This window comes from Chiloscyllium punctatum, chromosome 13, assembly GCF_047496795.1.
Source record: "Chiloscyllium punctatum isolate Juve2018m chromosome 13, sChiPun1.3, whole genome shotgun sequence".
Taxonomy (NCBI): domain Eukaryota; kingdom Metazoa; phylum Chordata; class Chondrichthyes; order Orectolobiformes; family Hemiscylliidae; genus Chiloscyllium; species Chiloscyllium punctatum.
The window spans coordinates 110,001,501-110,015,308 of record NC_092751.1 but is presented as its reverse complement, the minus strand read 5'-3'; the positions used below and the strand labels follow the sequence as shown (position 1 = coordinate 110,015,308).

At 41.4% G+C, this 13,808-nt stretch overlaps 1 protein-coding gene across 2 annotated transcripts in view; it reads left to right on the top strand.

Moving 5' to 3' along the window:
• LOC140484768 (wings apart-like protein homolog) overlaps positions 1–13,808 on the top strand; it is a 212,149-nt gene that overhangs the window by 182,290 nt on the left and 16,051 nt on the right. For both annotated transcript variants that reach the window (XM_072583591.1, XM_072583592.1), the window contains 3 exons: positions 4,512–4,627; positions 10,012–10,173; positions 11,404–11,608. In XM_072583591.1, coding sequence (XP_072439692.1) covers positions 4,512–4,627; positions 10,012–10,173; positions 11,404–11,608 — 483 coding nt within the window. The remainder of the gene's footprint in view (positions 1–4,511; positions 4,628–10,011; positions 10,174–11,403; positions 11,609–13,808) is intronic.

The window sequence follows — 13,808 nt, the reverse complement described above, 5'->3', positions numbered from 1 at the left end:
ACAGCCACACCCTGCTGTTCCTGACCACTGCCTGAATTAGTATTAGTTAGTCTAATGGGTGTGACCACCTCCTGAAACACAACATCTAGGTCACTCTCTCCACCCTCCCTGATGTATTGCAGCGCTTGAAGGTCAGGCTGCAGCTCATCAACTTTGAGCCAGAGTTCTTCCAGCAATGAACATTTAACTGCAGATACGGTCACTGGGAATCTCAATGGAGTCCACCAACTCCCACATCATGCTGAAACAACACATCACCTGACCCTCCATCTTTATTTTATTTAGTTTTTTAAACATTTTTAACTGTTTTGTATCTCTTTATGTATGTTGTGACCAATACATTTACAAGATTCAGTTTAGCACAGATTCAAATTTAGCAGACCCCCTTATTAGCCAATCAAATCTGAGCCCTCCTGTGACGTCCCCATTCAGTTTCCCCCTCAGATTCAGAATCCCTTACCTTCCCAAGTTGCTCTCCACTCTTCTGACCTGAAGGATATGTCAACTTGTGTTTTTATTTTTCTCCCATTTGTGCTTTGAGTGGTAAATAAATATTGTGCACAGTTGTATTCTTAGTTCAGTAACAAGAGTATGTGGAATTAAATTTATTGTGAAATATAAATTATTAGTGTTGCTTTCTGAATTGTTGGCCATTAAATGATTAAGCATGTTTTTGTTAAATAGCTGTACTCCCTATATCTTGTAATCCTATCCCCCTTAGTGTTATAGGTATAATGTTTGTTGACTTAGCTCAATGGTTGGACAGCTGATTTGCAATTTAGAATGATACCATCAACATGGATTCAATTCCTGGCTGAAATCACCATAGAGATCCTCCTTCTGAACATCGCCCTTGCCTGAAGCATGGTTCCCTTCAGGTTAAACTTATTTCCAATCATCCCTCTCTCTCGTGAGGGAGCAGTCCTCTGTGACTATGGCAACTTTACTTATTGGTTTCAAATGTCAGTGATGTTAAATTGTAATGATGTAGTTTGTTGTTATGGTGCAGAAAGAGGCCATTTGTCCCAGAGTCCATACCAGTTCTCTGCAGAGCAACTCAGTGAGTTTCATTCCTCTGCATTTCCCTTTATCCCTGTAAGTTTATTTCCCTTAGATAATTTGCAATTTATCACAATAACTTGGTTGATAAATGTCAATATCATGTTTAGCTGTGACAGGAAGTAACGATATTGATTTGCCCATATCAGTTTCTCCATTGCTGCTTTCTCTCTGCTGTTCAAACCTATTTCCCCTCTTCTATGCTGAAGAGCTATTGACGGACTGATAACAAAAGACAAATATAATGTATTGTTGAACCCATTGGATTATTTTATGATCTGTTCCAGGTTTGCAACATTGCTTTAATTTAGGTGTTCAATCTGATTCATTTTCTCTAATCACAGAGGCAGCTTGTGAACACTTTTTAACATCGTTTTCCGTGTATATTGTTTTCCTTCCTCTTCTATTCTCTGGGTTGAGGCCTGCTGAACAAGCTATATCACGACCATCCTTGCCTTCTCATCATGCCCTCTCCTTCACCCCTCTTTGCTAGTCTTGGCATTCAGCTTTGACTGGCTCCCACCCACTGCATAAACACGCGGTGCACTGCTTTCAATACAGGATTGCTGTGGCCTTCCTAACTTATTGCATTGAAACAAGAACTGTGACAAGAGAACCAAGTCAAACCACAGGTGGCGGTATTTTGATGTGCCGGCATGATACACTGCCCCTTCATTTTATAAAGGAGATTGCATCTAAAAAATCTTTATGGCCAGAATAAAATTAATTCTGTTCTCATCAGTCAGTGGCACTTGTGCTTTCAATATATTCCAGTTCTAAATGATAACAATATTGCAAATATTCATCTTTTATTAGCAAATAACTAAATTCCAGGTTTGTTTGTTCCTGTGTGTAGTGCAGATACGTGTAACAGCAGGGACTGTTTACTATTTATTAAATCTGTGTTATTGTGGCGCTGTGCTTCAACCCAAAGGTGTAACATAGTTGGTGCTGAGTGAGGTCATTATTGCTTGATGGCTGGTGTTCAAAATGCACAGTAAGTTTGATGGGTTAAGTGACATTTATCAATTCTGAAGGTAGCCATAAGAAAGTCTTTTCAAAATTACTGGTGGCTGCTGTTGGTTCATTAGTTAGTCTTCACTTTAGAGTAAACTAAAGTGGTGAGGCCATACTGGATTTGGTTCTGGGTAACGAACCAGGCCAGGTGTTAGAATTGGAGGTAGGTGAGCACTTTGGGGACAGTGACCACAATTCGGTGACTTTTACACTCGTGATGGAGAGGGCTAAGTGTGCAGTGCAGGGCAAGAGTTATAGCTGGGGGCAGGGAAATTATGATGCAGTGAGGCACGACTTAGGATGCGTGGCTTGGAAAAGTAGGCTTCAAGGCAAGAGCGCAATTGATATGTGGAGCTTGTTCAAGGAGCAACTATTGAGTGTCCTTGATAAGTATGTACCTGTCAGGCAGGGAGGGAAGGGTCATGTGAGGGAGCCGTGGTTTAATAAGGAATTGGAATCCCTTGTTAAATGGAAGAGGGCAGCTTATGTAAAAATGAGGCATGAAGGTTCAATTGGGACGATTGTGTTATAAGGTAGCCAGGAAGGATCTGAAGAGAGAGCTAAGAGCAGCAAGGAGGGACATAAAAAGTCCTTATTAGGATTAGGGAAAACCCTAAGGCTTTCTATAGGTATGTCAGGAACAAAAGAATGACTAGGGTAGGAATAGGTCCAGTCAAGGATAATAGTGGGAAGTTGCGTGTGGAGGCTGAAGAGATTGGGGAGATACTGAATGAATACTTTTCGTCAGTATTCACTCAGGAACAGGACATTGTTGCCGATGTGAATACTGAGTCACAATTAATTAGAATGGACGGCTTTGAGGTATGTAGGGAAGAGGTGTTGGAAATTCTGGAAAGGGTGAAAATAGATAATTCCCCTGGGCCTGATGGCATTTATCGTAGGATTCTCTGGGAAGCAAAGGAGGAGATTGCAGAGCCATTGGCCTTGATTTTTATGTCCTCGTTGTCCACAGGAATAGTGCCAGAAGACTGGAGGATAGCAAATGTGGTTCCCTTGTTCAAGAAGGGGAGTAGGGATAACCCTAGTAACTATAGGCCGGTGAGCCTCACGTCTGTTGTGGGCAAAGTCTTAGAGAATTGTAAGGGATAGGATTTATGAACATCTGGATAGGAATAATGTGATCAGGGATAGTCAGCATGGTTTTGTCAAGGGCAGGTTGTGCCTCTCAAACCTTATTGAATTCTTTGAGAAGTTGACTAAGGAGGTGGATGAGGGGAAAGCAGTAGATGTGGTGTATATGGATTTTAGTAAGGCGTTTGATAAGGTTCCCCATGGTAGGCTACTACAAAAAATACGGAGGTATGGCATTGAGGGTGAGTTGGGAATTGGCTGGCTGGAAGAAGACAGAGGGTAGTAGTTGATGGTAAAGGTTCATCTTGGAGTGCAGTTACTAGCGGTGTTCCGCAAGGATCTGTTTTGGGACCATTGCTGTTTGTCATTTTTATAAATGACCTGAAGGAGGAGCTAGAAGGTTGGGTGAGCAAGTTTGTGGATGATATGAAAGTCAGTGGAGTTGTTGACGGTGAGGAAGGATGTGTCAGGTTACAGCGGGATATAGATAAGCTGCAGAGCTGGGCAGAAAGATGGCAAATGGAGTTCAATGTGGGTAAGTGTGAGGTGATTCACTTTGGTATGAGTAACAAAAACATGGGGTACTGGGCTAATGGTCGGATACTTGGTAGTGTGGATGAGCAGAGGGATCTTGGTGTCCATGTACACAGATCTTTGAAAGTTGCCACCCAGGTAAATAGTGCGGTGAAGAAGGCATATGTTGTTCTGGGCTTTATTGGTAGAGGAATTGAGTTCCAGAGTCCTGAGGTCATGTTGCAGTTGTATAAGACTCTGGTGCGGCCGCATTTAGAGTATTGTGTGCAGTTTTGGTTGCCATACTATAGGAAGGATGTGGAGGCACTGGAACGGGTGCAGAGGAGGTTTACCAGGATGTTGTCTGGTATGGTAGGAAGATCGTATGAGGAAAGGCTGAGCCACTTGGGACTGTTTTCATTGGAGAAAAGAAGGTTTAGGGGTGACTTGATAGAGGTGTACAAGATGATTAGGGGTTTAGATAGGGTTGACAGTGAGGACCTTTTTCCACGTATGGAGTTAGCTATTACGAGGGGGCATAGCTTTAAATTAAGGGGTGGTAGGTATAGGACAGATGTTAGGGGTAGGTTCTTTACTCAGCGAGTTGAGGGTTCATGGAATGCCCTGCCAGTAGCAGTGGTGGACTCTCCCTCTTTATGGGCATTTAAACGGGCATTGGATAGGCATATGGAGGATGGTGGGCTTGGATCAGCGCAACATCGAGGGCCAAAGGGCCTGTACTGTGCTGTATTCTTCTATGTTCTATGTTCTAACTCCATAGATACCATTTGTTTCTCAGGCTTCTTGTCATCCTTTTTTTTTCCCTTTAGAGTGGGGAAGCACAAAGACTGGTGAACAGGACAACCTCATCAGCACAACCATGAACTGTGTACTTCAGGTGCCACAATATATACCTCAGGAACAGAGATTTGATATTCGTGTATTGGTAAGAAATATGTAATAACTGCAGCTTTCCTTCTGAAAGACCTTTCGTACAAAGCCAGGAATTTTATTTGTTGCTTCTTTATTTGTTATTAAAATGAATTTAACCACCATAATGCATTTTCAAACTTTTTGCCTTCCCACCACTGTTAATCAACTTAGAAATATTGCAGATCAGATTGCTGTGTTTTTTGTCTTGGTCAGTGGGTCAGTCTGTTGTTGATTTGCTAGATGCTGTGTAGATGCAATCCAGTAAATATGATTTGTTTATATGCAATAATGTTTTTATTGTTTAAAATTATCTTTTACCTTAGAAATGTGTTTATTATGATCCAAGACAGTACTTAGCTTAGCTTGAGGGCAGAGGAGATGCCTAGCTAGAATCCAAGGGTTGGGGATCCCCAAAGAAAATTGAATTCTAAGGTAGTTTTATCCTTTAGTCATGTGGCCAGAAAAAAATTTAAAATTACTGCTAGGGCTCCTATTCTCTCCTTCCTTGTTCCCCTCAACAGTCTTGGGATGCATCTCATTTAGGACTGCAGATTTCTCTCCTTTCGTTTAAGCTGCTAAACCCCGCTACTTCCTGACTCTAAATTTCCTCAAATATTTCACAGTCCTTCATCCTGATGTCTATTGTGAAAATCGACACAGTGTCTTCATTGAATGCTGTGCCTATGACTTCTGTGTCCTCATATGCACCCTCTGTGGTCCAGTTCACTTCCTTTTTTTTCTTTGCTCTTGATATAGATCTAGAAATCCCCTTTAAGTTTTGCTATATTCTACCAATGAATGCTTCCTTGTACATTCTCTCAGGTTTCCTAATTTTCTTTTTAAGTTCCCCTCTGCACTGTTTATGCTTTTGTGCTCTTGTCTGGACTCTGCTTTATTCAGCTTTTGGTATCTACCATAAGTTTCATTTTTTCTTAATTCTAACTTCATGTCCCTTGAGATCAAAGGTTCTCCCAGTTTTGGTTTGCTCTATATCCTTGTTATTATTTGAACGCCTCCCAAAGGTCAGACAGTTTTATCTGCAAATAGCTGCTCCCAATCACTTGGGCCAAATGAAATCTACTCAGTAAAGCCTTGTCTTTCCCCAGCTTAAACTTCTATTCCAGACCCATCTTTATCTGTTTCCATAACTATCCTAAATTTGAGTTTTGGTCACTTCTTCAAAATATCCCCCTACTAATATGGGCTCATCTTCAAATATTAGGTCCTGAACGTCTCTTCTGCCCCCCGCCCCCTTGCATTTTCTACATACTGGCTAGGAAAACTACCTTCTGGATGCAATTTAAGAATTTTGGTCCCTTCCTAGTTTGTGCACTGAAATCATCCCAACATGGAGGAGGCTGTAACAGAGCAGTAATGTCTTTGGACTAGTACTCCAGAAGTCTAGGTCAGTATTACAGGGATGGGCAGATGGTGAAAGTTGATGACCCAGCCACAGTCAGGGTGGTGATTGATGTACTGGTGATTGTGGGTTAAGAAGATACTGGTGAAACAAATTTGGCCAATTTCTGCAGTGCTTCTGTAAATGCTGCTCCTGAGCATTGGTGGTGAAGGGGGTGAATGCTTGACAAATGTGGTGCTAATCAAGTGGTCTGCCTTGTCCTGGAGTGCTTTTGGAGCGACACACATCCAGTCAAGTGAGGAGTACTCCATCATTCTCCTGACTTGTGCATTGTTGATAGTAAACAGGCTTTACAGTTATGAGGGTGAGTTTTGTAGCCCTTGGCCTGCTCTGATAGCCATAAAACTTTCATGGCTCGCCTAGCTCCGTTTCTGGTCAATGATAGCTCCCATGATGTTGGCAATAATGAGCCGTGCTATTTAATGATAAAGGCCAATGGCCAGGTTCTCTCTCGTTTGTGTGGTGTGAATATTACATGCCATTTGTCAACCCAGGCCTGGATACTACATTTTTAGATACATCTGGTGCTGCTCATGGCATGCCATCTTGCATTTTTCTTTGAACCAGGGTTTCTCCCCGGCCTGGTAAAAAGTGAGGATATGCCCGACCATGAGGTTGCAAATTTGTGTTTAGTTCTGCTGCTGCTAATGGTCCACAGCACCTCAGGAATGCCCAGTCTTGAGTGGACTGATCTGTTCAAACTCTATCTCATTTAGCACAGTGGTAGTGCCACACAGAAAGATAAACTGTATCCTTAATGTTCTAACTGGACTGTATGGTGGTCACTGTTACCACTACCGTCATGGAGAGACGCACCTGAAGTCGATAGATTGTGGATGTTTTTCCCAATTGGTGGTGCTACTCAGCCACTTTTGGTGATAGACATTGAAGTCTCCCAGCCAGGGAACGTTTGACATCCTTGACACCCTCCATGCAGCCTCCAAGTAGTCTCAACATTGGGCAACACTGTACCCCTCAGCTGGTCTATCAGTGGGGGTTGTGCAGTTCTTGATAATCAAGAGGTTTCCTTGCCCTCCTTTGATTTGCTGTCATAAGACTTTATGGTGTTGAATGCTCCCAGGGCATCCTTCCTGACTCTGTCGTTGCTACAACTTCTGCTAGGTGTGTCCCACTGGTAGGACATGGCATACCCATGGGTATTCATGCCTGATGTATCATTTGGTATGACTCTGCTTGACTCGTCTGAGATAGCTCTTCCAAATTTGGCACTAGCCCCTAAATGTTAGTGAGAATAACATTAGTGTGGTTGACAGGATTGATTTGTCTGTTGTTTCTGGTGCCCTGATCAATGCTGTGTTTCCATCTGGTTTCATTCACTTCAGACATTGATTTTTAGATCTATATAAAGACCAATGTGTGCAATGTTCTCAGCAAGGTTGACAAATAGAAGGCACAAATTTAAAAAAAGGACATGATTTAACTCTTATTACAGAGATATGACAGTAGAGTAAGCACAGCTGGAACTGATTATTCAAGTACATTCAACATTCCAGCAGGGGAGACCAAAAGGGTGGGATAATGTTGGTAATGAGGAATGGGATCAGTGAGACGGGATCTTGGATTGAATGGACAATAAAAATTATCGCTCTAGATGGAGCTAATAATTAGCAGGCATTAGTTGGAGTTATTTATAGCTCTGTAAACAGTAGCAGTAACGGAGGGCAGAACATAAGTCAGGAAATCGGAGATGCATGTAACAGAGGTATTGCATATCGATGGGTGGCTTCAATCAATGTATACACTGAGTAAATCTAATGTTGTGCGATACTTTTTCTATAATAAAAAGCCGAAAGAACTGCTGATGCTGTAAATCAGAAACGAAAACACGCTTTGCTCGAAAAGCTCAGTAGATCTGGTAGCATCTGAAGAGAGATCAGATTTAATATTCCAGGTCCGAGTCCTGAGGAAATATTAATTGGAATTAAACCTGTTGGACTATAACCTGGTGTTGTGTGATTTTTAACTTTGTACACCCCAGTCCAACACCAGCATCTCCAAATCATGGTAGCTAAGTCAACACTTAGAAACTTTGAAGTCTTGCAAAAGGTCAGCATAACCTCCTACTCCTTCATTCTACCTCTATTAATAAACTCCAGGATACTGTTTGCTTTATTAATTGTTGTCTTCACCATTCCTACCACTTAAGTGAGCTTTGCACACACAGACCCATGTCCCTCCTCTCCTGTATTCCCTTATGTATTGCATACCTATTTGTTGTCTATCCACGTTCTTCCTACCAAAATGCATCACTTTGCATTTGACTGCTTTGAACTTCATCTGTCATCCGTTTGTCCATTGCGTCAGTTTGTCTGTTTTGTTTTGAAGTTCTGTCCTCTTCTCTCTTTGCAATGCTTTCAAGTTTTTTTTATCAACTGAAAACTTTGAAATTGTCACCTGCATAGCGTCATTTATATCAGAAAAGCCAGGGCACCAATACTGATCTCGAAACTCCACTTTAAACTTTCCTGCAGATCAAAAAGTATCCATTGACCATTACACTGTTTTCTATTGCTCAGCCAATTTTGTATCTGCATTGCTACTGTGTCTAAAGTCCATTCCTTTGTCCCCAGTGCAATAACAGCGTCACTCACATATTACCTCTTCAAACAAAAATTCCAAATTAGTCAAACATGGTTTCCCTTTTAAAAATCCAAATTATCTTCCAAAACAACCCACCATTTTTCCATATGGCTAATTACACTATTCTCAATAATTGTTTCTAGAATCCTTACCACCACTGAGGTTAAACCGATTGCTCTATTATTACTGAACTTGTCGTCATTTTTGAGCAAGTGTCTATTGTTGCAATTCTTCAGGCCTTTGGCACCTACTCTTAGTCTAATAAAAACTAAATGATTATGACTCATGTGCCTAAAATTTCCACACTCATTTCCTTAAATATTCTCAGATGCATCTCATTCCAGTACCTCATCAACTTTAAGTATCAATAACTAATCCAGCACTTACTCCTTATCATTTTTAAACCTTTATTGTAACAGAACAACCTCTGGCCTGAGTAACATTTATCCCTTTGGTAAAGGCAGAGGAACATATTTAACACCTCAGGCATGTCTCTTGCCTTCATACGTAAATTGCCTTTCTTGATCTCTTATTGGCCCTATTCCTTTGTTTAATGTTCTTTTACAATTGATGTGCCTTTAGGGACTGTCCTTATGGCATCAGTCTTTTCTCATATTCTCTCTTTGCTCCTTCTTGATAAAGGAATGCTTTATCAATTCCTCTCTGAACCTCCAGTATTCCTCCTGGTTCCCAGTTGTATTTTCTACCTGACATCTGTCATAGCTTTTTCTTTTTCCTTCATTCTTATTTCCAGCTCCTTTTTTTTTCAATCAAGGAGCTCTGGATTTGTTTGCCCTCCCTTTACTTCCACCATCTCCTCTTTAATGGTGATCTGTTGTCAGCTACAGTTTTTCCCATCATCCTTTTGCTCCAGCCTGGCCAGGCTGGTTCCATTCTTGCCCCATTGAACTCTGTTCTGCTGCAGTTACAAAAGCATACATTCCTCAAGTTTTGTGTTTTAAAAGAATGAGTGTCCAATGTGGATATCAAAGAGTTAATGATTTTACTTAGATTAGAGCAGGAGACTTAGGCTTACTACTTTTTGTTGGCTAATTGGGAGTATTCTAGAATTCAGCAAATGGGACTTTAAAAAACTGATCAGAGTAATGTAGAATAGAATCTTAATTAAAAGCAATTCAAAAAAAGCCCATAAAAGCTTCCACAGGTCTTATTTCATTGTGCACATGCTCCCGTAAAGCCATTCTGGAGGGAATTTTGGGATTTTTGACCTGGTGACGCTGAAGGGGTGGTTGATATTTTTCTAAGTCAGAATGATGAGTGGCTTGGAGGGAATCTTCAGGTGGTTGTGTACCCATGAATCTGCTGTTCATGTCCTCCTTGATGATCGAACTGACTGTGTCATTTATCTCCTGCAGGGACTTGGCCTGCTAATTAATCTTGTGGAGCATAGTGCTCGCAATAGGCATTGTCTTGTCGACATGGAAACACCTTGCTCCTTTGACTCTTTCTGTGCTGTGGATGGAAACGATAGCTTAAGGATGGACGGACAAGTGGGAGCTATTGAGGCCTTGGTGCAGGTGGGTACAATAAGGGATCTATTTCATAAAATCTGAGGGACTTGCTGTACACTGTTTATAAGAATTAAACGTAATGAAGTGGACCTTAGTTGAGGGTATCTTCGAGGTAGAGCTTTATCTCTAATACATTGCCTTGCTATCCAGGAAACTCCAATTGCTATCAAGTGGGGCTAAGATCACCTTCTCCTTATTTGCATGTTAATTAGCTATTGTTAAACTATTCCGGAAGACAATTTTACTTAATGTTAAGGAGTGCTGATTCATTCAGTAGTTGACTGCCTGAACTAATCAAAGTACATCACAATTTCTCAGGCTGAATGAACAAGTTATTTTTTATCTTAATGATTCGAAGAAATAAGTGTGCATTTTGAAAAGTGCAGGCAGCTGACTGGGCTGAGGAATTGCTCCTAAAACTGGTGAATGTGCTATCCAATGCTGCTTTCCCAGGCTTTAGTCATCCAACGCAACTGGGTGAGAGGAAGAGGATTGAAATGATACTCTTGTGGATGATAGACTCTGGTGCCTGAGACAAGTGGCCTATTTCTTTCCTATACTGATCTCAGATCTTTCGGATCGATTCCATCCATTTTGATTGAATATGCCTAACCTTTGAAAAATGCAGAATCCTCCAAAAGATTTAAATGTGGAGGCAATAGTGAGTTACCCTTCGAAGAAGAGAATCAAAAAAATGGTGCATGCCCAGCCAAGGATCTATTCTCCAGGCAGAAAATACATGTGTGCAAGAGATTATCAAATCTGAGCGTTTAAACTCATCCAGTAGTGAATTAGTCAATTCTTGCACCACCAGTTACTTGTCTGAGTACTTTGAAATTCAGTTAATTTCCTGGCAAAGCTTTAGGGCACTTTACTTTTGCAAATTCATTTCTGTCAATGTTCAATACAGACAATGATGTTGGATGCTCTGTTCCTTGTTCCCAGGAGAATCTCTGCAATAGAGATGGAAATAACTGGGGAAAATGTTTTTGTTTTTGTTTTTGTTTTTACTCTTTCATTACTTTGATTTCAAATTTTATAAATGAGAAAAATGTTTGGTACATGTTTGCAGAAACTCAATATGCTGCTCTGAGAACACCAAATTTCTCCCAATCTGTATCTCTGCATGTTTCTTTGCTGCTTACATGTTATAGACTTCCAATGTGGCACGTCTGCTCTTGGTTTTTGTATGCGTGCTCTTCGTTTTACAGGAATATGTTTGTTTTTTTCTGTCAGCTGTTTCTGCAGCGAGAGCGAGCAGCCCGTCTTGCAGAGACAGAGACCGATGATTTCATTAAAGACACACCAGTGCCACCTCAGGACCAGAGTGGCCAATGGCAGGAAACTGCTGGGTCTCTGGAATGGATACAGTCAGAAAACTCTGCCAAGAACGAGAATGAAAAGAAGGAGGAGGAAGATGAAGAAATTGACCTGAATAAAGGTATAAAAAACACTTGAATGATGAGAGATTCATAACAAAAACCTTGTAATAAAGTTCCTGAAGTTTCTGTCTTGCTGCTTTAAAAGTACTTGTTTGTTATTGCTCATTCTTTGGATTAAAGTCTAGTGCTCACTCTTTGTATTCTTCTCATCCACACTTTCTAAGGCTGGTAATAAATAGAACTAGAACAATACAGCGCAGAACAGGCCCTTTGGCACTCTATGTTGCGCCGACCTGCGAACTGTTCTCAGCTCGTACCCCTACACTGTCCCAAAATCATCCATGTACTTATCTAGGGATTGTTTAAATCTCCTTAATGTGGCTGAGTTGATTGCATTAGCAGGTAGGGCATTCCATGCCCTAGAACCTGCCTCTGACATCTGTCTTAAATCTATCACCCCTCAATTTGTAGTTGTGCTCTCTCATACAAGCTGACGTCATCATCCTAGGAAAAAGTCTTTCGATGTCTAATCCTGTGATCATCTTGTATATCTCTAGTAAATCCCCTCTTAGCTGCCGCCTTTCCAATGAGAACAGACCCAAGTGTCTCAGCCCTTCTTCAGATGACATTCCCTCTAGACCAGGCAACATCCTGGTAAATCTCCTGTGCACCTTTTCCAATGCTTCAATATCCTTCCCAAAATATGGCGACCAGAACTGTGCACAATATTCCAAGTGTGGCCGCACCAGCGTTTTGTATAGTTGTAACATGATATTGCGGTTCCAGAACTCAATCCCTCTCCGAATGAAACCTAACACACCGTTTGCCGCCTTGCCACACAGGTTGATCGTGCTGTTAACTTTCAGGGATCTATGTACATGGACTCCAAGATCCCTCTGCACATCCACACTCCCAAGAATCTTTCCATTGACCCAGAACTCTGCCTTCCTGTTATTCTTCCCAAAGTGCATCACCTCACATTTCTCTGCATTGAACTCCATTTGCCACATCTCAGCCCAATTCTGCAGTTTATCCAAATCCCCCTGCAACCTGTAACATTCTTCCAAACTGTCCATTACTCCACCGACTTTAGTGTCGTCTGCAAATTTACCAATCCATCCACCTATACCTACATCTAAGTAATTTATAAAAATGACCAACAGCAGTGGTCCCAAAACAGATCCTTGTGGCACACCACTAGTAACTGGACTCCAGGCTGAATATTTTCCATCAACCATCACTCGCTGCCTTCTTTCAGAAAGCCAGTTTCTAATCTAAACTACTAAATCACCCTCAATTCCATGTCTCTGCATTTTCTCAATCAGCCTACGATGTGGTACCTTATCGTCGGCTTTACTGAAGTCCATATATACCACTGCCCTACCCTCATCTACATGCTTGGTCACCTTCTCAAAAAGCTCAGAGGTTTGTGAGACATGACCTGCCCTTGATGAAACCATGTTGACTATCTGAAATCAAATTGTTGCTTGCTAGATGATTATAAATCTTATCGCTTTTAATCCTTTCCAAAACCTTTCCTACAACAGAAGTAAGGCTCACTGGTCTATAATTACCTGGGCCATCTCTGCTGCCCTTCTTGAACAAGGGCACAACATTTACAATTCTCCAGTCCTCAGGTACTAAAACTGTAGACAATGACGACTCAAGTATCAAAGCCAAAGGCTCTGCTGCCTCCTCTCTTGCTTCCCAGAGAGTCCTCTAATAAATCCCATCCGGCCCAGTGGAGTTGTCTACTTTCACTCCTCCTAGAATGGAAAACACTTGTGTGTAACTAACCTCTATCCTTTCTCGTCTAATATCTCGTACCTCATTCTTCTCCTCTACAATATTCTCTTTTTCCTGAGTGAACACCGATGAGAAATGTTCGTTTAGCACCTCTCCGATCTCCCCAGGGTCCACACTCAACTTCCCTCTTCTGTCTTTGATTGGCCCTATTCTTACCCTAGTCATTCTTTTATTCCTCACATACCTATAGAAAGCTTTAGGGTTCTCCTTTATTCTATTTGCTAAAGACTGCTCGTGTCCTCTCTTTGCTCCTCTTAACTCTCTTTAAATCCTTCCTAGCTGGTCTGTAACTCTCCATCGCCTCATCTGAACCATCTTGCCTCATCAACACATAAGCCTCCTTCTTCTCCTTAATAAGAGATGCAATTTCTGTAACAAACCACAGTTTCCTTACCTTATCACTTCCTCCCTGCCTGACGGGGACATACCTATCAAGGACACGCAATATCTGTT